A 24,608-nucleotide genomic window follows, 5' to 3' on the forward strand; every position below is an offset into this window, starting at 1 on the left:
AGGGATCTCCTCCTTCTAGCATCCCTTCACTCACTGTGGATAGCTATACCAAAACATCAATAAAACAATCACCTGTTCCCCGCTCTCCTCTGTATCCTAAAGCTCATCTTATGTGTAAGAGAGAATGTGTGTGTGTGTGTGTGTGTGTGTATGTGTGAGAGAGAGAATGTGTGTGTGTGTGTGTGTGTGTGTGTATGTGTGAGAGAGAGAATGTGTGTGTGTGTGTGTGAGTGTGTGTGTGTATGTGTGAGAGAGAGAATGTGTGTGTGTGTGCGTGTGTGTGTGTGTGTGTGTGTGTGTATGTGTGTGTGTATGTGTGTGTGTGTGTGTGTGTGTGTATGTGTATGTGTATGTGTATGTGTGTGTGTGTGTGTGTGTGTGTGTGTGTGTGTGTGTGTGTGTGTGTATGTGTATGTGTGTGTGTGTGTGTGTATGTGTATGTGTATGTGTATGTGTATGTGTATGTGTGTGTGTGTGTGTGTGTGTGTGTGTGTGTGTGTGTGTGTGTGTGTGTGTGTGTGTGTGTGTGTGTGTGTGTGTGTGTGTGTGTGTGTGTGTGTGTGTGTGTGTGTGTGTGTGTGTGTGTGTGTGAAGCACCGCTGCAACCCGTAATATTTTAACGTGAACGCTGCAGCAAAAGCGAACTCCTTCCTCCACTGCTCTTTGGTCCGCGTGTGGCTACAATACGTTGAGTTTCCCGGGGAAGCTGTGAAGCGCCGGGGAAGCTATGAAGCCCCGGGGAAGCTATGAAGCCCCGGGGAAGCTGTGAAGAACCGGGGAAGCTGTGAAGAACCGGGGAAGCTGTGAAGAACCGGTGAAGCTGTGAAGAACCGGGGAAGCTGTGAAGCACCGGGGAAGCTGCGAAGCCCCGGGGAAGCTATGAAGCCCCGGGGAAGCTGTGAAGAACCGGGGAAGCTGTGAAACACCGGGGAAGCTGTGAAACACCGGGGAAGCTGTGAAGCACCGGGGAAGCTATGAAGCCCCGGGGAAGCTGTGAAGCACCGGGGAAGCTGTGAAGCACCGGGGAAGCTATGAAGTGCCGGGGAAGCTATGAAGCCCCGGGGAAGCTGTGAAGCCCCGGGGAAGCTGTGAAGCACCGGGGGAAGCTGTGAAGCACCGGGGAAGCTGTGAAGCACCGGGGAAGCTATGAAGTGCCGGGGAAGCTATGAATCCCCGGGGAAGCTGTGAAACCAGCTGTAGACTAGTGCGTGATCGTGTTCATGAGTATGTTATTAAATGTGTATGTTTACTGATTTTCATTCAATCCCATAATCATTCACATGGGCAGAATATTGTACATGTAGCTTTCATATTTAATTATGGCCTAAAATAAATGTGTTCATACAGGCAGAATATTGTACATGTAGCTTACAGATTTAATTATGGCCTAAAATAAATGTGTTCATACAGGCAGAATATTGTACATGTAGCTTACAGATTTGATTATGGCCTAAAATAAATGTGTTCATACAGGCAGAATATTGTAGCCTCGGCCCACAGTGCCGTGAAAAGTTATTTTCCGCGTTTCTGATTTTCTCTATTTTTGCACAGTTTTGATACTGAATGTTATCAGATCTTCAACCAAAACCTAATATTAGATAAAGGGAACCTGGGTTTACAAATATTTAATTTAATTAACAAAGTTATGCAACCCACAATTCCCGTGTGAAAACGTAATTTCCCCCTTACACTCAATAACTGGTTGTGCCACCATTAGCGCCGATGACTGAAACCAAATGCTTCCTGTAGTTGTTGATCAGTCTCTCACATCGCTGTGGAGGAATTTTGGCCCACTCTTGTATGCAGAACTGGTTTAACTCTGCAACATTTGTGGGTTTTTAAGCATGAACTGCTTGTTTCAAGTCCTGCCACAACATCTCCTAGGCTGGTGTCTGTCACGCCCGGACCTTAGAGAGCCTTTTTATCTCTATTTTGGTTTGGTCAGGGTGTGATTTGGGTGGGCATTCTATGTTTTGTTTTCTAGGTTTTTGTACTTCTATGTTTTGGCCGGGTATGGTTGTCAATGAGGGACAGCTGTCTATCGTTGTCTCTGATTGGGAACCATACTTAGGCAGCCTTTTTCCCTTTGTTATTTGTGGGAAGTTGACTTTGTTAGTGGCACTATAGCCCTCTTAAGCTTCACGGTCGGTTGGTATTGTTTATTGTTGGCGACATTAGAAATAAAGTAGTGTACGGTCACCACGCTGCGCTTTGGTCCAATTCTTCTGACGGTCGGGTGTCTTTATAGTTTCTACAATGTATTTTTGTTTTAAAGAATGTATTTTTGTTTGATCTAGTTTTTACAAATTTCTCATATCTACTTATGATGTTTGTTGCTAGGCAATTGTTTCAGCTAGCTGTCTAGCTAGCAATGGCAATTATGTTAGCATATTTCTTACTAAGATTACTGTTCTAAAACATGTTCTTGGGTTTAAAATAATCAATATTGAAACTTTCAGATTAACTTCCGCCAAAGTCGGCTCCTCTCCTTGTTGGGGCGGCGTTCGGTGGTCGACGTCACCGGCTTTCTCGCCATCGCCGCTCCATTTTTCATGTATCCATTTGTTTTGTCTTGTTCCCTGCACACCTGGTTTTCATTCCCCAATCACACTACATGTATTTATTCCTCTGTTCCCTCCTCATGTCTTTGTGTGATTGTTACGTGTCCTTTTTGGATGTGCTTTTCTGGTGCTTTTTCCTAAATTGCTCCAGGGGAGCCATCCTACTATTGCTGGCCATGTAAAACAACACATTTCACTGCAGCTATCCGGTGTGACAAAATATTTAAAATAATTCTCCCACCTCTACCTCTCCTTCCCCTCCCCCTCCCCCTCCCCCTCTACCTCTCCTTCCCCTCCCCCTCCCCCTCTACCTCTCCTCTCCTTCCCTTCACCCCTCCCCCTCCTTCCCTCCTCCCTCTACCTCTCCCATAAGACGGACTCTGTTTGAGAGGAGTGAGTGTAAGTGTTATTCTCTCTCTCTAATAAATGAGAAGGCCCAGCAGTGAGGGTCTGCTACTGAGGGGGAAACAACCCGGGATTTGTGTTGTGTGTTGGTGACAGTGTGTGTATGTGACAGTGTGTGTGTGTGACAGTGTTTGTGACAGTGTGTATGTGTATATGTTAGTGTGTGTGTGTGCGCTAGCTAGGCCCAATTTAGCATCAGGTCGTCCATAGCACTTAGCCTCCTCTCCCTCTCTACCCAACGTAAACTCTGCTTCCAGACTCAGTGTTTTTCCCAACAGCCGGGGTTCTATCAGAACAGCAACAAGACATCAGAGAGGATACAGAGGCATCCAGACAGAGAGAACACACTGAAACCAAACTACAGAGTGTCTCCTCAGAAGTTCTCCACACACACATCTTGGATTCCTTCACTTTCCTGTCCTTCATTCTCAATCCCTTCCCAACTGTGACAGAGTTCAAGGTAAAGTCTCAAGGAAAGTGTGCTATAAAGGGAATAGGGTGCCATTTGGGACGTGCATTTGGAACCCAGACCATACCCCCCCCCCCCCCTGTGTGTGCATTCCAAGCTGTGTGTGCATTCCAAAATGGCACCCTAGTCCCTATATTAGTGCACTGCTTTTGACCAGAGTCCACTATATAGGGAATTAGGGTTCCCTTTGGGATGCAGCCTGTGTGTTGATGCTGGATCAGAATACTCAGTAGTACGACTGACGCACACAGCTGAGAGAATGGACTTCAAAGAGCATCCCTAGAGACATGGCAACCCTGTGGTTTAAAACAGAGAAAACTATGGCAACCCTGTGGTTTAAAACAGAGAACTATGGCAACCCTGTGGTTTAAAACAGAGAAAACTATGGCAACCCTGTGGTTTAAAACAGAGAAAACTATGGCAACCCTGTGGTTTAAAACAGAGAAAACTATGGCAACCCTGTGGTTTAAAACAGAGAAAACTATGGCAACCCTGTGGTTTAAAACAGAGAAAACTATGGCAACCCTGTGGTTTAAAACAGAGAAAACTATGGCAACCCTGTGGTTTAAAACAGAGAAAACTATGGCAACCCTGTGGTTTAAAACAGAGAAAACTATGACAACCCTGTGGTTTAAAACAGAGAAACTATGACAACCCTGTGGTTTAAAACAGAGAGAACTATGGTAATACTGGAATTCTATACTGAGGGAGAATATGGCAACACTGTGGTTTTATACTGAGGGAGAATAAGGCAACACTGTAATTTTATACTGAGGGAGAATATGGCAACACTGTAATTTTATACTGAGAAGAAACTATGACAACCCTGTGGTTTTAAACCAAGGGAGAATATGGCAATACTGTAATTTTATACTGAAGAAACTATGGCAACCCTGTGGTTTTAAACCAAGGGAGAATATGGCAATACTGTAATTTTATCCTGCAAAGAAACTATGCAACCCTGTGATTTTAAACCCTGTTGTCTGTGTGTCTAAATAAGAATTGGTTGTTAACTTGACTTGTCTGGTTAAATAAACATGACAGCATGATACACTGCTTCCTCGGGAATAGGCCCCAATCCCTGTGATCTGCGTGAAGAGGAGGCGGAGAAATAGAGAGTCCAAAAGTCGGGCTGCCTTCTGAGAATTCGTAGGCGATCGAATAAACCCCCACCTCCCTCCATTCTGCTAGCAAACGTGCAATCTTTGGACAATAAAATCGACGAGTTACGCGGAAGATTAAACTCCCAATGGGGACATTAAAAACTGTAACATCTTATGCTTCACGGAGTCGTAGCTGAACGATGACAATATCAACATACAGCTGGCTGGTTATACGATGTACCGGCAGGATAGAACAGCGGTGTCTGGTAAAACAAGGGGTGGCAGTCTATGTATTTTTGCTAACAACAGCTGGTGCACGATATCTAAGGAAGTCTCAAGCCATTGCTCGCCTGAGGTAGAGTATCTCATGATAAGCTGTAGACCACACTACCTACCGAGAGAGTTTTCATCTGTATTCTTTGTAGCTGTCTATACAAACCACCACAGTCAGAGGCACTAAGATGGCAGAATACAGCTTATTCAATGCTATACGCAAACAAGAAAACGCTCACCCAGAGGCGGCACTCCTGGTAGCTGGGGACTTTAATGCAGGGAAACTTAATTCCGTTTTACCAAATTTCTATCAGCATGTTAAATGTGCAACCAAAGGGGAAAATAACTCTGGACCACCTTTACTCCACACACAGAGACGCATACAAGTCTCTCCCTCGCCCTCCATTTGGCTAATCTGACCATAATTCTATCCTCCTGATTCCTGCTTACAAGCAAAAATTAAAGCAGGAAGCACCAGGAAGCACCAGTAAAAAAGTGGTCAGAGGAAGCAGTTGCTAAGCTACAGGACTGGTTTGCTAGCACAGACTAGAATATGTTCCGGGATTCCTCCGATGGCATTGAGGATTACACCACATCAGTCATTGGCTTCATCAATAAGTGCATCAATGACGTCGTCCCCACAGTGACCGTAAGTACATACCCCAACCAGAAGCCATGGATTACAGGCAGCATCCGCACTGAGCTAAAGGATAGAGCTGCAGCTTTCAAGGAGCGGGACTCTAACCCGGGAAGCTTATAAGAAATCCGCTACGCCCTCTGACGAACAGTAAAACAGGCAAAGCGTCCATACAGGACTAAGATCGAATCGTACTACACCGGCTCTGATGCTCGTTGGATGTGGCAGGGCTTGCAAACCATTACAGACTACAAAGGGAAGCACAGCCGAGAGCTGCCCAGTGACACTAGCCTACCAGACGAGCTAAACTAGTTCTATGCTCGCTTCGAGGAAAATAACACTGAAACATGCATGAGAGCACCAGCTGTTCCGGAAGACTGTGTAATCACGCTCACCGCAGCTGATGTGAGTAAGACCTTTAAACAGGTCAACATTCACAAGGCCGCAGGGCCAGACGGATTACCAGGATGTGTACTGCGAGCATGCGCTGACTAACTGGCAAGTGTCTTCACTGACATTTTCAACCTCTCCTTGTCCGAGTCTGTAATACCAACATGCTTTAAGCAGACCACCATAGACCCTGTGCCCAAGAACACTAAGGTAACCTGCCCAAATGACTACAGACCTGTAGCACTCACATCTGTAGCCATGAAGTGCCTTGAAAGGCTGGTCATGGCTCACATCAACACCATCATCCCAGAAACACTAGACCCACTCCAATTTGCATACCGCCCCAACAGATCCACAGATGATGCAATCTCCATTGCACTCCACACTGCACTTTCCCACCTGGACAAAAGGAACACCTATGTGAGAATGATATTCATTGACTACAGCTCAGCATTCAACGCCATAGTGCCCTCAAAGCTCATCAATAAGCTAAGGACCCTGGGACTAAAAACCTCCCTCTGCAACTAGATCCTGGACTTCCTGATGGGACGCCCCCGGGTGGTAAGGGTAGGTAACAACACATCCACCACGCTGATCTTCAACACAGGGGCCCCTCGGGTGCAATGCTCGGTCCCCTCCTCTACTCCCTGTTCACTCATGACTGCACGACCAGGCACGACTCCAACACCATCATTACATTTGCTGATGACACAAGTGGTAGGCCTGATCACCGACAACGACGAGACAGCCTATAGGGAGGAGGTCAGAGACCTGGCCGTGTGGTGCTAAGACAACAACCTCTCCCTCAACACGATCAAGACTAAGGAGATGATTGTGGACTACAGGAAAAAGAGACCGAGCACACCCCCATTCTCATTGACGGGTTTGTAGTGGAGCAGGTTGAGAGCTTCAAGTTCCAAGGTCCAAGCACACCAAGTCGTGAAGAGGGCACGACAAAACCTATTACCACTCAGGAGACTGAAAAGATTTGGCATGTGTCCTCAAATCCTCAAAAGGTTCTACAGCTGCACCATCGAGAGCGTCACTGGTTGCCTGGTTTGGCAACTGCTCGGCCTCCGACCACAAGGCACTACAGTGGGTAGTGCGAACGGCCCAGTACATCACTGGGACCAAGCTTCCTGCCATCCAGGACCTCTATAACAGGCAGTGTCAGAGGAAGGCCCTAAAAATGGTCAAAGACTCTGGCCACCCTAGTCATAGACTGTTCTCTCTGCTACCGCACGGCAAGCGGTACCGGAGCGCCAAGTCTAGGTCCAAGAGGCTTCTAAACAGCTTCTTCCCCCAAGCCATAAGACTCCTGAACATCTAGTCAAATGGCTACCCAGACTATTTGCAGTGCCTCCCCCCTCACCCCCTCTTTACATCACTGCTACTCTCTGATGTCATCTATGCATAGTCACTTTAATAACTATACCTACATGCACATACTACCTCAAATAACCGGTGCCCCCGCACATTGACTCTGTATCGGTACACCCCTGTATATAGTCTCGCTATTGTTATTTCACTGCTGCTCTTTAACTACTTGTTACTTTGATCTCTTATTCTTATCTGTATTGTTTTGAAACTGCATTGTTGGTTAGGGTCTCGTAAGTAAGCATTTCACTGTTAGGTCTACACCTGTTGTATTCAGCATTTCACTGTTAGGTCTACTACACCTGTTGTATTCGCCGCATGTGACTAATAACATTTGATTTGATTTGAGTAGCCCTGTGCTGAGAGGTACTACACCAAGTAACTCTGTACTTTTGAACTGAGCTCAATCAGCTCAACTCTGTGCTTTTGAACTGGGCTCAATCAGCTCAACTCTGTACTTTTGAACTGAGCTCAATCAGCTCAACTCTGTGCTTTTGAACTGAGCTCAATCAGCTCAACTCTGTACTTTTGAACTGAGCTCAATCAGCTCAACTCTGTGCTTTTGAACTGAGCTCAATCCGCTCAACTGGATGAAGAGTAGCAGTAGTGTCTCAGAGCAGCAGGCCTGATCTAGGATCAGATCCTCTCTGTCCATGTCATCTTATTCACTGTGATCTAGAACAGGGTTTCTTCATCCTGGTACTGGTGATGCTAAAGGGTGCAGACAGCTGATTCAAATGATGATTTGAATCAGGTGGGTAGTGCTGAGGCAAGAACCTCTAATGATTAAGAAACACTCATCTGAAAGGCCATACTGGATGAAAGTAGAGAAGACTTGCAAGGTCAGAGAAACCTGGTCCTGAATGGTGTCAAGATGAGAGAAATGAGAAACCTGGTCCTGAATGGTGTCAAGGTGAGAGAAATGAGAAACCTGGTCCTGAATGGTGTCAAGATGAGAGAAATGAGAAACCTGGTCCTGAATGGTGTCAAGATGAGAGAAATGAGAAACCTGGTCCTGAATGGTGTCAAGATGAGAGAAATGAGAAACCTGGTCCTGAATGGTGTCAAGATGAGAGAAATGAGAAACCTGGTCCTGAATGGTGTCAAGATGAGAGAAATGAGAAACCTGGTCCTGAATGGTGTCAAGATGAGAGAAATGAGAAACCTGGTCCTGAATGGTGTCAAGATGAGAGAAATGAGAAACCTGGTCCTGAATGGTGTCAAGATGAGAGAAATGAGAAACCTGGTCCTGAATGGTGTCAAGATGAGAGAAATGAGAAACCTGGTCCTGAATGGTGTCAAGATGAGAGAAATGAGAAACCTGGTCCTGAATGGTGTCAAGATGAGAGAAATGAGAAACCTGGTCCTGAATGGTGTCAAGATGAGAGAAATGAGAAACCTGGTCCTGAATGGTGTCAAGATGAGAGAAATGAGAAACCTGGTCCTGAATGGTGTCAAGATGAGAGAAATGAGAAACCTGGTCCTGAATGGTGTCAAGATGAGAGAAATGAGAAACCTGGTCCTGAATGGTGTCAAGATGAGAGAAATGAGAAACCTGGTCCTGAATGGTGTCAAGATGAGAGAAATGAGAAACCTGGTCCTGAATGGTGTCAAGATGAGAGAAATGAGAAACCTGGTCCTGAATGGTGTCAAGATGAGAGAAATGAGAAACCTGGTCCTGAATGGTGTCAAGATGAGAGAAATGAGAAACCTGGTCCTGAATGGTGTCAAGATGAGAGAAATGAGAAACCTGGTCCTGAATGGTGTCAAGATGAGAGAAATGAGAAACCTGGTCCTGAATGGTGTCAAGATGAGGATGTGCGCCTCCCGGGTGGCGCAGTGGTTAAGGGCGCTGTACTGCAGCGCCAGCTGTGCCATCAGAGTTCCTGGGTTCGCGCCCAGGCTCTGTCGTGACCGGGAGGTCCGTGGGGCGACGCACAATTGGCCTAGCGTCGCCCGGGTTAGGGAGGGCTTGGTCGGTAGGGGTGTTCTTGTCTCATCGCGCACCAGCGACTCCTGTGGCGGGCTGGGCGCAGTGTGCGCTAACCAAGGTGGCCAGGTGCACAGTGTTTCCTCCGGCGCATTGGTGCGGCTGGCTTCCGGGTTGGATGCGTGCTGTGTTAAGAAGCAGTGCGGCTTGGTTGGGTTGTGTATCGGAGGACGCATGACTTTCAACCTTCGTCTCTCCCGAGCCCGTACGCGATGAGACAAGATAGTAGCTACTACAACAATTGGATACCATGAAATTGGGGAGAAAAAGGGGTAAAATTCAAAAAAAAAAAAAAAAAGATGAGGATGTGAGCTGAAGAGGCCCTCTCTACACTCTCGCTCCCTATTACCTGTCATCACTACTGCATGACATAATGCTCCTTAAATAAGGGGCAATCAGCAGTTGTTACATCCATTTTTGGACATACAAATGAATGATATGCCTCATGAGCTTGTCGTACCCCATCAGAACCCAAAATATAAGCTTGTTTAACTCCAATGTTTGTAATCAAAGTAAACAAACACTATATAGCATCAAAACATGGTTAAAGCTATACTTTTGATATCATGGATGCTACGTCTATGAACTTGAGAGTGGTTACATTTCTCCAGCCCCATCCCTCAGCTTTTTACCGAAACAGGGGCGGGGAGTTCACTTTGTTGCTTTAACATTTGTACTGACCTTTTAATAATCTCACAGTGAAGCTGATATGTCAGAAAGCGGATAAACAGGTTACCAGATATAATCTAGTATGATAATGTGGATAATTATAAAAAATATTCCACAAGAAAGGAACCTGCAAATCAGGTAAGATAAGGGAGGTAAGGCAATAAATAGGCCATGGTGGCGAAGTACAGCAATTAAACACTGGAGTGATTGATGTGCAGAAGATGAATGTGCAAGTAGAGATACTGGGGTGCAAAGGAGCAAGATAAATAAATAAATACAGTATGGGGATGAGGTAGGTAGATAGATGGGCTATGTACAGGTGCAGTGATCTGTGAGCTGCTTAAAGCTAGTGAAGGAGATATGAGTTTCCAGCTTCATTGATTTTTGCAGTTCGTTCCAGTCATTAGCAGCAGAGAACTATAAGGAAAGGCGGCCAAAGGAAGAATAGGCTTTGGGGGTGACCAGTGAGATATACGTGCTGGAGCACGTGGTACGGGTGAGTGCTGCTATGGTGACCAGTGAGCTGAGATAAGGCGGGGCTTTACCTAGCAGAAAGGGCTTGTAGATAACCTGTAGCCAGTGGGTTTGGCGACGAGTATGAAGCGAGGGCCAGCCAACGAGAGAGTACAGGTCGCAGTGGTAGGTAGTATATGGGGCTTTGGTGACAAAACGGATGGCACTGTGATAGACTGCATCCAATTTGTTGAGTAGAGTGTTGGAGGCTATTTTGTAAATTACATTGACAAAGAATAGTGGAACCCTCCAAAGAATAGTGGAACACTCCAAAGAATAGTGGAACCCTCCAAAGAATAGTGGAACCCTCCAAAGAATAGTGGAACACTCCAAAGAATAGTGGAACCCTTCAAAGAATAGTGGAACCCTCCAAAGAATAGTGGAACACTCCAAAGAATAGTGGAACCCTCCAAAGAATAGTGGAACCCTCCAAAGAATAGTGGAACACTCCAAAGAATAGTGGAACCCTTCAAAGAATAGTGGAACCCTCCAAAGAATAGTGGAACACTCCAAAGAATAGTGGAACCCTTCAAAGAATAGTGGAACCCTCCAAAGAATAGTGGAACCCTCCAAAGAATAGTGGAACCCTCCAAAGAATAGTGGAACACTCCAAAGAATAGTGGAACACTCCAAAGAATAGTGGAACCCTCCAAAGAATAGTGGAACCCTCCAAAGAATAGTGGAACACTCCAAAGAATAGTGGAACCCTTCAAAGAATAGTGGAACCCTCCAAAGAATAGTGGAACACTCCAAAGAATAGTGGAACCCTTCAAAGAATAGTGGAACCCTCCAAAGAATAGTGGAACCCTCCAAAGAATAGTGGAACCCTCCAAATAATAGTGGAACACTCCAAAGAATAGTGAGCTCTTCCTATCTCCCAGAAGGTTCCTGAATCCTGTTTCCCAGCAAGCCTATGTCATCCAATCCCTCTGTCCTTTACTCTGCCCCTCCCTAGCTTCAGCTTGGAACACATTGCAAACAATAATTATGATGCAACTGAGGCCAAGAAGGAAAATAAGCCAGGACAGTCCCAGACACGTTGTCAACGTCAGGTTATCAGGTTTGGTTACTTTAATGGATCACTCATATCGCCCATCACGGATGGATGGATTGTTTTGTATTCAAACTAGTTGAATGGATAAGTAAGGTTGGCAAAACATTTCCACCCGGCCCACTGGTCAGTCATCTGGACCACAGAGTTCCTGCTTGCTGAAGCAGTGCAGTTTGCTCTTTCCTTTGTGAAATGCTTTCGGATTGCAATGTTTCAAAATGGAGGCCGAACGCCAGGGGAAAACCCTGTATTGCAAGCAACCACTGTTCTTACTGGTTGGGGGGGGTCCCAGCTTTCTGGTCTGAATTGTATTTACTATTGAACAAAGGGCACTGCCGACTGCCATTCAAGGTGGTTGCATGGGCCTATACATCACATGAACTGTTATATACCAATACCACGGCTAACCATCACTAATAGGCTACATTTAGAGAACCACTTCCTCAGTTGGTGAATTAGTCCCAAATGAATGAACCTATGTGATATTATGTGAGTTAAAGGATGTTTAGGTTCTGCTCTCACACTAGTCCCCATTTGGAATGTTAGTATGGAACCACGTGACTAGGCTCTGATTCATAGAGCAGAACATGTGAGTTAAAGGATGTTTAGGTTCTGCTCTCCTCACGTATACAGAACACACACCCTCACGACATAAATCACTCAAACATGACCACAAACATCCATCATCACACAAACATCCATCATCACACACACACACACACACACACACACACACACACACACACACACACACACACATACTACTCATCACTCATTTTGAAGACTGCTGGTTCATAGGAACAAAGCCATCAATAGTCATTTCAACATGAACAAACTACGACACACCCACATCCAGCCCCACCTCACACACACACACACACACACACACACACACACACACACACACACACACACACACACACACACACACACACACACACACACACACACACACACACACACACACACCCAGCCCAGCACCACCTCTCACACACACACACACACACACACACACACACACACACACAAATGTATATGTGCAGTACTACAAGTAAACAAAACTGCACAAAAAGTATCTCTTAAGGTGCTCCCTGTCACTTTCTTTCCCTATCCACAAAACAAAATGAGACATCCCTCTCTCTCTCTCTTTCTGTCTCTATTTCTTTCCCTGGTCTCTGTTTCTCTCTATCCTTCTTTCTCTGTCACTCTCTCTTCTTCTGTCTCTCTCTCTATTCTGTCCCTCTCTCTCTCTCTCTCTCTCTATTCTGTCTCTATTTCTTTCCCTGGTTTCTGTTTCTCTCTATCCTTCTTTCTCTGTCACTCTCTCTCCTGTCTATCTCTCTATTCTGTCCCTCTCTCTCTCTCTCTATTCTGTCTTTATTTCTTTCCCTGGTCTCTGTCCCTCTCTCTATTCTGTCTCTCTCTCTATTCTGTCTCTCTCTCTATTCTGTCTCTCTCTCTCTATTCTGTCTCTCTCTCTATTCTGTCCCTCTCTCTATTCTGTCTCTCTCTCTCTATTCTGTCTCTCTCTCTCTATTCTGTCCCCCTCTCTCTATTCTGTCTCTCTCTCTATTCAGTCTCTCTCTCTCTTTCTTCCCCAGGTCTCTCTCTCTTTCTTCCCCAGGTCTCTGTTTCTGGGCCCAGTCAGCTGTGAGAGAAAGCTTGGGGGTTGTGGAGGGAGCCCTGGAGCTCTAGCAGAGACAGGGGGAGCCAGCTGGCTGCATGCCCAGAGGAAGAGACCCCAAAGCTGGCCTCACCGTGTGAGCTCTCCCCCTGGCCTCCACTGTTCCCATCTGCCTGAGAGTCCACTTCATCACACCATATTACTGGATCACTCACTGATGAGCTGACACACACACACACACACACACACACACACACACACACACACACACACACACACACACACACACACACACACACACACACACACACACACACACACACACAGACAGACAGACAGGGTTTTTATTTGAGCCTTACTGAGTCTTCTGGAGGTCTGTGTATCTTGGGCCAGTCCACCGATGGCCCCTTCACCTGCAGAAACCTGTGGAACAGCTTCTTGAATCCATCAAAGTCCTTCTTGGAGACCTGGAATACACAAGGAGTATACGTTAGAACAACAACATTACTTTATCCCCAGTAGGCATACACACAGACAGAGATATGCTGGGTTACTGGTTGTACCAAATACTGTATCGGTGTTTGATTGAGCTGCCTGTTGCAATGGAACCAATACATTTAAAAAATCTCAAAAAACAAAACTCTGTCCTCCTGTCACTCCAGACAGACTAAAACAAACTCTGTCCTCCTGTCACTCCAGACAGACTAAAACAAACTCTGTCCTCCTGTCACTCCAGGCAGACTAAAACAAACTCTGTCCTCGTGTCACTCCAGGCAGACTAAAACAAACTCTGTCCTCCTGTCACTCCAGACAGACTAAAACAAACTCTGTCCTCCTGTCACTCCAGACAGACTAAAACAAACTCTGTCCTCGTGTCACTCCAGGCAGACTAAAACAAACTCTGTCCTCCTGTCACTCCAGACAGACTAAAACAAACTCTGTCCTCCTGTCACTCCAGACAGACTAAAACAAACTCTGTCCTCCTGTCACTCCAGACAGACTAAAACAAACTCTGTCCTCGTGTCACTCCAGACAGACTAAAACAAACTCTGTCCTCCTGTCACTCCAGACAAACTAAAACAAACTCTGTCCTCCTGTCACTCCAGGCAGACTAAAACAAACTCTGTCCTCCTGTCACTCCAGGCAGACTAAAACAAACTCTGTCCTCCTGTAACTCCAGACAGACTAAAACAAACTCTGTCCTCCTGTCACTCCAGGCAGACTAAAACAAACTCTGTCCTCCTGTCACTCCAGACAGACTAAAACAAACTCTGTCCTCCTGTCACTCCAGACAGACTAAAACAAACTCTGCTCACCTGTCACTCCAGACAGACTAAAACAAACTCTGTCCTCCTGTCACTCCAGGCAGACTAAAACAAACTCTGTCCTCCTGTCACTCCAGACAGACTAAAACAAACTCTGTCCTCCTGTCACTCCAGACAAACTAAAACAAACTCTGTCCTCCTGTCACTCCAGGCAGACTAAAACAAACTCTGTCCTCCTGTCACTCCAGGCAGACTAAAACAAACTCTGTCCTCCTGTCACTCCAGACAGACTAAAACAAACTCTGTCCTCCTGTCACTCCAGGCAGACTAAAACAAACTCTGTCCTCCTGTCACTCCAGACAGACTAAAACAAACTCTGTCCTCCTGTCACTCCAGACAGACTAAAACAAACTCTGCTCACCTGTCACTCCAGACAGACTAAAACAAACTCTGTCCTCCTGTCACTCCAGGCAGACTAAAACAAACTCTGTCCTCCTGTCACTCCAGACAGACTAAAACAAACTCTGTCCTCCTGTCACTCCAGACAGACTAAAACAAACTCTGTCCTCCTGTCACTCCAGACAGACTAAAACAAACTCTGTCCTCCTGTCACTCCAGACAGACTAAAACAAACTCTGTCCTCCTGTCACTCCAGGCAGACTAAAACAAACTCTGTCCTCCTGTCACTCCAGACAGACTAAAACAAACTCTGTCCTCCTGTCACTCCAGGCAGACTAAAACAAACTCTGTCCTCCTGTCACTCCAGACAGACTAAAACAAACTCTGTCCTCCTGTCACTCCAGACAGACTAAAACAAACTCTGCTCACCTGTCACTCCAGACAGACTAAAACAAACTCTGTCCTCCTGTCACTCCAGGCAGACTAAAACAAACTCTGTCCTCCTGTCACTCCAGACAGACTAAAACAAACTCTGTCCTCCTGTCACTCCAGACAGACTAAAACAAACTCTGTCCTCCTGTCACTCCAGGCAGACTAAAACAAACTCTGTCCTCCTGTCACTCCAGACAGACTAAAACAAACTCTGTCCTCCTGTCACTCCAGACAGACTAAAACAAACTCTGTCCTCCTGTCACTCCAGACAGACTAAAACAAACTCTGTCCTCCTGTCACTCCAGACAGACTAAAACAAACTCTGTCCTCCTGTCACTCCAGGCAGACTAAAACAAACTCTGTCCTCCTGTCACTCCAGACAGACTAAAACAAACTCTGTCCTCCTGTCCTGTCACTCCAGACAGACTAAAACAAACTCTGTCCTCCTGTCACTCCAGGCAGACTAAAACAAACTCTGTCCTCCTGTCACTCCAGGCAGACTAAAACAAACTCTGTCCTCCTGTAACTCCAGACAGACTAAAACAAACTCTGTCCTCCTGTCACTCCAGGCAGACTAAAACAAACTCTGTCCTCCTGTCACTCCAGACAGACTAAAACAAACTCTGTCCTCCTGTCACTCCAGACAGACTAAAACAAACTCTGTCCTCCTGTCACTCCAGGCAGACTAAAACGAACTCTGTCCTCCTGTCACTCCAGACAGACTAAAACAAACTCTGTCCTCCTGTCACTCCAGACAGACTAAAACAAACTCTGTCCTCCTGTCACTCCAGGCAGACTAAAACAAACTCTGTCCTCCTGTCACTCCAGGCAGACTAAAACAAACTCTGTCCTCCTGTAACTCCAGACAGACTAAAACAAACTCTGTCCTCCTGTCACTCCAGGCAGACTAAAACAAACTCTGTCCTCCTGTCACTCCAGACAGACTAAAACAAACTCTGTCCTCCTGTCACTCCAGACAAACTAAAACAAACTCTGTCCTCCTGTCACTCCAGACAGACTAAAACAAACTCTGTCCTCCTGTCACTCCAGACAGACTAAAACAAACTCTGTCCTCCTGTCACTCCAGACAGACTAAAACAAACTCTGTCCTCCTGTCACTCCAGGCAGACTAAAACAAACTCTGTCCTCCTGTCACTCCAGACAGACTAAAACAAACTCTGTCCTCCTGTCACTCCAGACAGACTAAAACAAACTCTGTCCTCCTGTCACTCCAGACAGACTAAAACAAACTCTGTCCTCCTGTCACTCCAGACAGACTAAAACAAACTCTGTCCTCCTGTCACTCCAGGCAGACTAAAACAAACTCTGTCCTCCTGTCACTCCAGACAGACTAAAACAAACTCTGTCCTCCTGTCACTCCAGACAGACTAAAACAAACTCTGTCCTCCTGTCACTCCAGGCAGACTAAAACAAACTCTGTCCTCCTGTCACTCCAGGCAGACTAAAACAAACTCTGTCCTCCTGTAACTCCAGACAGACTAAAACAAACTCTGTCCTCCTGTCACTCCAGGCAGACTAAAACAAACTCTGTCCTCCTGTCACTCCAGACAGACTAAAACAAACTCTGTCCTCCTGTCACTCCAGACAGACTAAAACAAACTCTGTCCTCCTGTCACTCCAGGCAGACTAAAACAAACTCTGTCCTCCTGTCACTCCAGACAGACTAAAACAAACTCTGTCCTCCTGTCACTCCAGACAGACTAAAACAAACTCTGTCCTCCTGTCACTCCAGACAGACTAAAACAAACTCTGTCCTCGTGTCACTCCAGACAGACTAAAACAAACTCTGTCCTCCTGTCACTCCAGACAGACTAAAACAAACTCTGTCCTCCTGTCACTCCAGACAGACTAAAACAAACTCTGTCCTCCTGTCACTCCAGACAGACTAAAACAAACTCTGTCCTCCTGTCACTCCAGACAGACTAAAACAAACTCTGTCCTCCTGTCACTCCAGGCAGACTAAAACAAACTCTGTCCTCCTGTCACTCCAGACAGACTAAAACAAACTCTGTCCTCCTGTCACTCCAGGCAGACTAAGACTAACTCTGTCCTCCTGTCACTCCAGACAGACTAAAACAAACTCTGTCCTCCTGTCACTCCAGACAGACTAAAACAAACTCTGTCCTCCTGTCACTCCAGACAGACTAAAACAAACTCTGTCCTCCTGTCACTCCAGACAGACTAAAACAAACTCTGTCCTCCTGTCACTCCAGACAGACTAAAACAAACTCTGTCCTCCTGTCACTCCAGGCAGACTAAAACAAACTCTGTCCTCCTGTCACTCCAGACAAACTAAAACAAACTCTGTCCTCCTGTCACTCCAGACAGACTAAAACAAACTCTGTCCTCCTGTCACTCCAGACAGACTAAAACGCTCAAGATGTTGAAAGATTTAAACCCAGTTCTACATAGTATAGATGAAACTACATAGTATAGATGAAACTACATAGTATAGATCTCATCTCGGAGGCTGAATGTTTTCATCGTTGGTGTAATATGGTTGATTTATTGATGAGTACATTTATAAACACATCATCAAACAGCATTTCTGTTCAAAGCCAACCAATATCATCATGGCTTTCATGTGTATAAACACTCATTGATGTGAAATGCTTATAGGTGTGTGTGTGTGTGTGTGTGTGTGTGTGTGTGTGTGTGTGTGTGTGTGTGTGTGTGTGTGTGTGTGTGTGTGTGTGTGTGTGGACTCTCTTTGACACTCTGCTTCAGTATGTGTCACTCGCCTGATTTCCCCTCCCCTCATCTTGGGAACACAATCACTACCAGATGGACCCAGGGAGAGGGAGAAGTGTGTGTGTGTGTGTGTGTACCTCCTTGTTGACCCCCGTGGCAGTGTCCAGTAGTTTCTCCAGCTCTGCGTGCATGGAGGTCTCCAGCTGCTGCCTCATCTCCTCCTGAAACTGGGCCATCCCTCCGTTAGGCACACCCTTACTGAGACCTGAAACTCAATGTCAACACCGTTAGACACACCCTTACTGAGACACCATGTCAACTCTGTTAGATACACCCTTACTGAGACACCATGTCAACTCTGTTAGATACACCCTTACTGAGACACCATGTCAACTCTGTTAGATACACCCTTACTGAGACACCATGTCAACTCTGTTAGATACACCCTTACTGAGACACCATGTCAACTCTGTTAGATACACCCTTATTGAGACCTGAAACACAACGTCAACTCTGTTAGATACACCCTTACTGAGACACCATGTCAACTCTGTTAGATACACCCTTACTGAGACACCATGTCAACTCTGTTAGATACACCCTTACTGAGACACCATGTCAACTCTGCTAGATACACCCTTACTGAGACACCATGTCAACTCTGTTAGATACACCCTTACTGAGACACCATGTCAACTCTGTTAGATACACCCTTACTGAGACACCATGTCAACTCTGTTAGATACACCCTTACTGAGACCTGAAACACCATGTCAACTCTGTTAGATACACCCTTACTGAGACACCATGTCAACTCTGTTAGATACACCCTTACTGAGACACCATGTCAACTCTGTTAGATACACCCTTACTGAGACACCATGTCAACTCTGTTAGATACACCCTTACTGAGACACCATGTCAACTCTGTTAGATACACCCTTACTGAGACCTGAAACACCATGTCAACTCTGTTAGATACACCCTTACTGAGACACCATGTAAACTCTGTTAGATACACCCTTACTGAGACACCATGTCAACTCTGTTAGATACACCCTTACTGAGACACCATGTCAACTCTGTTAGATACACCCTTACTGAGACCTGAAACACCATATCAACACCGTTAGACACACCCTTACTGAGACACCATGTCAACTCTGTTAGATACACCCTTACTGAGACCTGAAACACCATGTCAACACCGTTAGACACACCCTTACTGAGACACCATGTCAACTCTGTTAGATACACCCTTACTGAGACCTGAAACACCATGTCAACACCGTTAGACACACCCTTACTGAGACACCATGTAAACTCTGTTAGATACACCCTTACTGAGACACCATGTCAACTCTGTTAGATACACCCTTACTGAGACCTGAAACACCATGTCAACTCTGTTAGATACACCCTTACTGAGACACCATGTCAACTCTGTTAGATACACCCTTACTGAGACCTGAAACACCATGTCAACTCTGTTAGATACACCCTTACTGAGACACCATGTCAACTCTGTTAGATACACCCTTACTGAGACACCATGTCAACTCTGTTAGACACACCCTTACTGAGACACCATGTCAACTCTGTTAGATACACCCTTACTGAGACACCATGTCAACTCTGTTAGACACACCCTTACTGAGACACCATGTCAACTCTGTTAGACACACCCTTACTGAGACACCATATCAACTCTGTTAGATACACCCTTACTGAGACCTGAAACACAACGTCAACTCTGTTAGATACACCCTTACTGAGACACCATGTCAACTCTGTTAGATACACCCTTACTGAGACACCATGTCAACTCTGTTAGATACACCCTTACTGAGACCTGAAACACCATGTCAACTCTGTTAGATACACCCTTACTGAGACACCATGTCAACTCTGTTAGATACACCCTTACTGAGACCTGAAACACCATGTCAACTCTGTTAGACACACCCTTACTGAGACACCATGTCAACTCTGTTAGATACACCCTTACTGAGACACCATGTCAACTCTGTTAGATACACCCTTACTGAGACCTGAAACACCATGTCAACTCTGTTAGACACACCCTTACTGAGACACCATGTCAACTCTGTTAGATACACCCTTACTGAGACACCATGTCAACTCTGTTAGATACACCCTTACTGAGACACCATGTCAACTCTGTTAGATACACCCTTACTGAGACCTGAAACACCATGTCAACTCTGTTAGACACACCCTTACTGAGACACCATGTCAACTCTGTTAGATACACCCTTACTGAGACCTGAAACACCATGTCAACTCTGTTAGATACACCCTTACTGAGACACCATGTCAACTCTGTTAGATACACCCTTACTGAGACACCATATCAACACCGTTAGACACACCCTTACTGAGACACCATGTCAACTCTGTTAGATACACCCTTACTGAGACCTGAAACACCATGTCAACTCTGTTAGATACACCCTTACTGAGACACCATGTCAACTCTGTTAGATACACCCTTACTGAGACCTGAAACACCATGTCAACTCTGTTAGATACACCCTTACTGAGACACCATGTCAACTCTGTTAGATACACCCTTACTGAGACCTGAAACACCATGTCAACTCTGTTAGATACACCCTTACTGAGACCTGAGACACCATGTCAACTCTGTTAGATACACCCTTACTGAGACACCATGTCAACTCTGTTAGATACACCCTTACTGAGACACCATGTAAACTCTGTTAGATACACCCTTACTGAGACACCATGTCAACTCTGTTAGATACACCCTTACTGAGACACCATGTCAACTCTGTTAGATACACCCTTACTGAGACCTGAAACACCATGTCAACTCTGTTAGATACACCCTTACTGAGACCTGAAACACAACGTCAACTCTGTTAGATACACCCTTACTGAGACACCATGTCAACTCTGTTAGATACACCCTTACTGAGACACCATGTCAACTCTGTTAGATACACCCTTACTGAGACCTGAAACACCATGTCAACACCGTTAGACAGGCCCTTACTCAAACCTATAAAACCTGTATTTCCTGGACCTGACTTAGTCACTCACCTGGATCAGGAAATACAGGGGAGACACCTTAGTCACTCAGACCTGGACCAGGAAATACAGGAGAGACACCTTAGTCACTCAGACCTGGACCAGGAAATACAAGGGAGACACCTTAGTCACTCAGACCAGGACCAGGAAATACAGGGGAGACACCTTAGTCACTCAGACCTGGACCAGGAAATACAGGGGAGACACCTTAGTCACTCAGACCTGGACCAGGAAATACAGGGGAGACACCTTAGTCACTTAGACCTGGACCAGGAAATACAGGGGAGACACCTTAGTCACTCAGACCTGGACCAGGAAATACAGGGGAGACACCTTAGTCACTCAGACCTGGACCAGGAAATACAGGGGAGACACCTTAGTCACTCAGACCTGGACCAGGAAATACAGGGGAGACACCTTAGTCACTCAGACCTAGACCAGGAAATACAGGGGAGACACCTTAGTCACTCAGACCTGGACCAGGAAATACAGGGGAGACACCTTAGTCACTCAGACCTGGACCAGGCAATACAGGGGAGACACTTTCTACTCTTTAAAATCACATGCCATATTTTAAATAAAGTGTTATCAACAGCACTATTAAGCAGATTTGGTTGATTTTGTGGTCTCAAACCAGTGAGCTTGCCACCAATCGCCATCAAGAATATGAGCTATATGGAGTTATTTACAATGAAAGAGGTGGTCATTTTGTTCCCTTGACATATAATTGCAACAACAAAAAAATAGATGTAAAACATCATTACAATCTGGTTAAATGTGGGTTCTGAGGCAAAGGGGGCGGATCCTGCAGGCATCATGGTTTAGAACCTGCTCTACTGAGATACTCTACAACGTTAATCAAGCCTGGTACTAGAATGTGGTTTGACTTGACTCCTGTCAGGTTATGGAATGTCATGCATTCCAAGAAGCTACCATATGTTTGATTTGCAAGTTGTCATCCACTTTAATTCCCAACAATGTATGCTATAAATGTCACTGAACAGCTGGCATGGACTTAGTACCTGTTGTGAGTTCTGGGTCATGTTCATTTGGCAACAAACTGAGAAAAATAGCTGTGAAACAGAGAGGGAGTACCTGGACTTGTCCAATGAGAAAAGGAGTACACAGATAAATCTGGCGCATGAAACCCTCTCATTTTCCAGGGTGGGAAGCCTTCCTTAGAGAGAAGTAATCATAAAAGGTGTGCCACTGCCGCAGCACAGTAGTGTGTGTGTGTGTGTGTGTGTGTGTGTGTGTGTGTGTGTGTGTGTGTGTGTGTGTGTGTGTGTGTGTGTGTGTGTGTGTGTGTGTGTGTGTGTGTGTGTGTGTGTGTGTGTGTGTGTGTGTGTGTGTGTGTGTGTGTGTGTGTATGAGAAATCTAACTTAACCACAAGCCATGGACAAACAGAACACTGTGCCTCGGTCAGGAGGTGTGTAGACTAGGGACACAATCCTGGGTCGGGAGGTGTAGAGAGACTAGGGACACAATCCTGGGTCAGGAGGTGTAGAGACTAGGGACATAATCCTGGGTCAGGAGGTGTGGAGAGACTAGGGACAGAATCCTGGGTCAGGAGGTGTAGAGAGACTAGGGACACAATCCTGGGTCAGGAGGTGTGGAGAGACTAGGGACACAATCCTGGGTCAGGAGGTGTAGAGACTAGGGACACAATCCTGGGTCAGGAGGTGTAGAGAGACTAGGGACACAATCCTGGGTCAGGAGGTGTAGAGAGACTAGGGACACAATCCTGGGTTGCTTTTGTCCAGTTCTTGAGCCTTGTAGGTGATATTCTAGCTCTTGTAAACACCTTGGACCAGAGCTAGTGATATCCTTCTGTAGGCTATTGTACAACACCTTGGACCAGAGCTAGTGATATCCTTTTGTAGGCTATTGTAAAACGCTTTGGACCAAGGCTAGTGATATCCTTATGTAGGCTATTGTAGCTGTGCCTCTAGCCCTGGAGTGGAATTTGGAATAAATAATTTACCCCACCAATTTCTATTCACTTTGATGGGTTGTGGCTAAAGCATGAGGTTGTAGATGATGTTGTGATGATGGGTCTCCCTATAACATGATGTTGTAGATGATGGGTCTCCCTATAACATGGGGTTGTAGATGATGTTGTAGATGATGGGTCTCCCTATAACATGATGTTGTAGATGATGGGTCTCTCTATAACATGATGTTGTAGATGATGGGTCTCTCTATAACATGAGGTTGTAGATGATGGGTCTCCCTATAACATGATGTTGTAGATGATGGGTCTCCCTATAACATGATGTTGTAGATGATGGGTCTCTCTATAACATGAGGTTGTAGATGATGGGTCTCCCTATAACATGATGTTGTAGATGATGGGTCTCCCTATAACATGGGGTTGTAGATGATGTTGTAGATGATGGGTCTCCCTATAACATGATGTTGTAGATGATGGGTCTCCCTATAACATGGGGTTGTAGATGATGTTGTAGATGATGGGTCTCTCTATAACATGATGTTGTAGATGATGGGTCTCCCTATAACATGGGGTTGTAGATGATGGGTCTCCCTATAACATGGGGTTGTAGATGATGTTGTAGATGATGGTCTCTCTATAACATGGGGTTGTGATGATGGGTCTCTCTATAACATGATGTTGTAGATGATGGGTCTCCCTTTAACATGGAGTTGTAGATGATGGTCTCTCTATAACATGATGTTGTAGATGATGGGTCTCCCTATAACATGGGGTTGTAGATGATGGGTCTCCTTATAACATGATGTTGTAGATGATGGGTCTCCCTATAACATGATGTTGTAGATGATAGGTCTCTCTATAACATGGGGTTGTAGATGATAGGTCTCTCTATAACATGGGGTTGTAGATGATGGGTCTCCCTATAACATGGAGTTGTAGATGATAGGTCTCTCTATAACATGATGTTGTAGATGATGGGTCTCCCTATAACATGATGTTGTAGATGATGGGTCTCCCTATAACATGATGTTGTAGATGATAGGTCTCTCTATAACATGATGTTGTAGATGATGGGTCTCCCTATAACATGATGTTGTAGATGATGGGTCTCCCTATAACATGGGGTTGTAGATGATGGGTCTCCTTATAACATGATGTTGTAGATGATGGGTCTCCCTATAACATGGGGTTGTAGATGATGGGTCTCCCTATAACATGATGTTGTAGATGATGGGTCTCTCTATAACATGGGGTTGTATATGATAGGTCTCTCTATAACATGGGGTTGTAGATGATGGGTCTCCCTATAACATGATGTTGTAGATGATGGGTCTCCTTATAACATGGGGTTGTATATGATGGGTCTCCTTATAACATGATGTTGTAGATGATGGGTCTCCCTATAACATGGGGTTGTAGATGATGGGTCTCCCTATAACATGATGTTGTAGATGATGGGTCTCCTTATAACATGGGGTTGTATATGATGGGTCTCCTTATAACATGATGTTGTAGATGATGGGTCTCTCTATAACATGGGGTTGTATATGATGGGTCTCCTTATAACATGATGTTGTAGATGATGGGTCTCCTTATAACATGGGGTTGTAGATGATGGGTCTCCGTATAACATGGGGTTGTAGATGATGGGTCTCCGTATAACATGGGGTTGTAGATGATGGGTCTCCGTATAACATGGGGTTGTAGA

The 24,608-nt window shown here is 45.5% G+C and overlaps 1 protein-coding gene across 3 annotated transcripts in view; it reads right to left on the reverse strand.

Annotated features, from left to right (window-relative positions):
• Positions 1 to 24,608, reverse strand: part of LOC139413433 (UDP-glucose pyrophosphorylase 2b) — a 66,776-nt gene that overhangs the window by 37,271 nt on the left and 4,897 nt on the right. For all 3 annotated transcript variants that reach the window (XR_011634797.1, XM_071160829.1, XM_071160816.1), the window contains exons 2-3: positions 18,008 to 18,135; positions 13,422 to 13,529 (exon numbers count right to left, since the gene is read on the reverse strand). Coding sequence is in view for 2 of the 3 variants with exons in the window: in XM_071160816.1 (XP_071016917.1) it covers positions 13,422 to 13,529; positions 18,008 to 18,135 (236 nt within the window). In the remaining variant the exon portion in view is untranslated. The remainder of the gene's footprint in view (positions 1 to 13,421; positions 13,530 to 18,007; positions 18,136 to 24,608) is intronic.

Source organism: Oncorhynchus clarkii, chromosome 1 (assembly GCF_045791955.1).
Source record: "Oncorhynchus clarkii lewisi isolate Uvic-CL-2024 chromosome 1, UVic_Ocla_1.0, whole genome shotgun sequence".
In the NCBI taxonomy this organism is placed as follows: domain Eukaryota; kingdom Metazoa; phylum Chordata; class Actinopteri; order Salmoniformes; family Salmonidae; genus Oncorhynchus; species Oncorhynchus clarkii.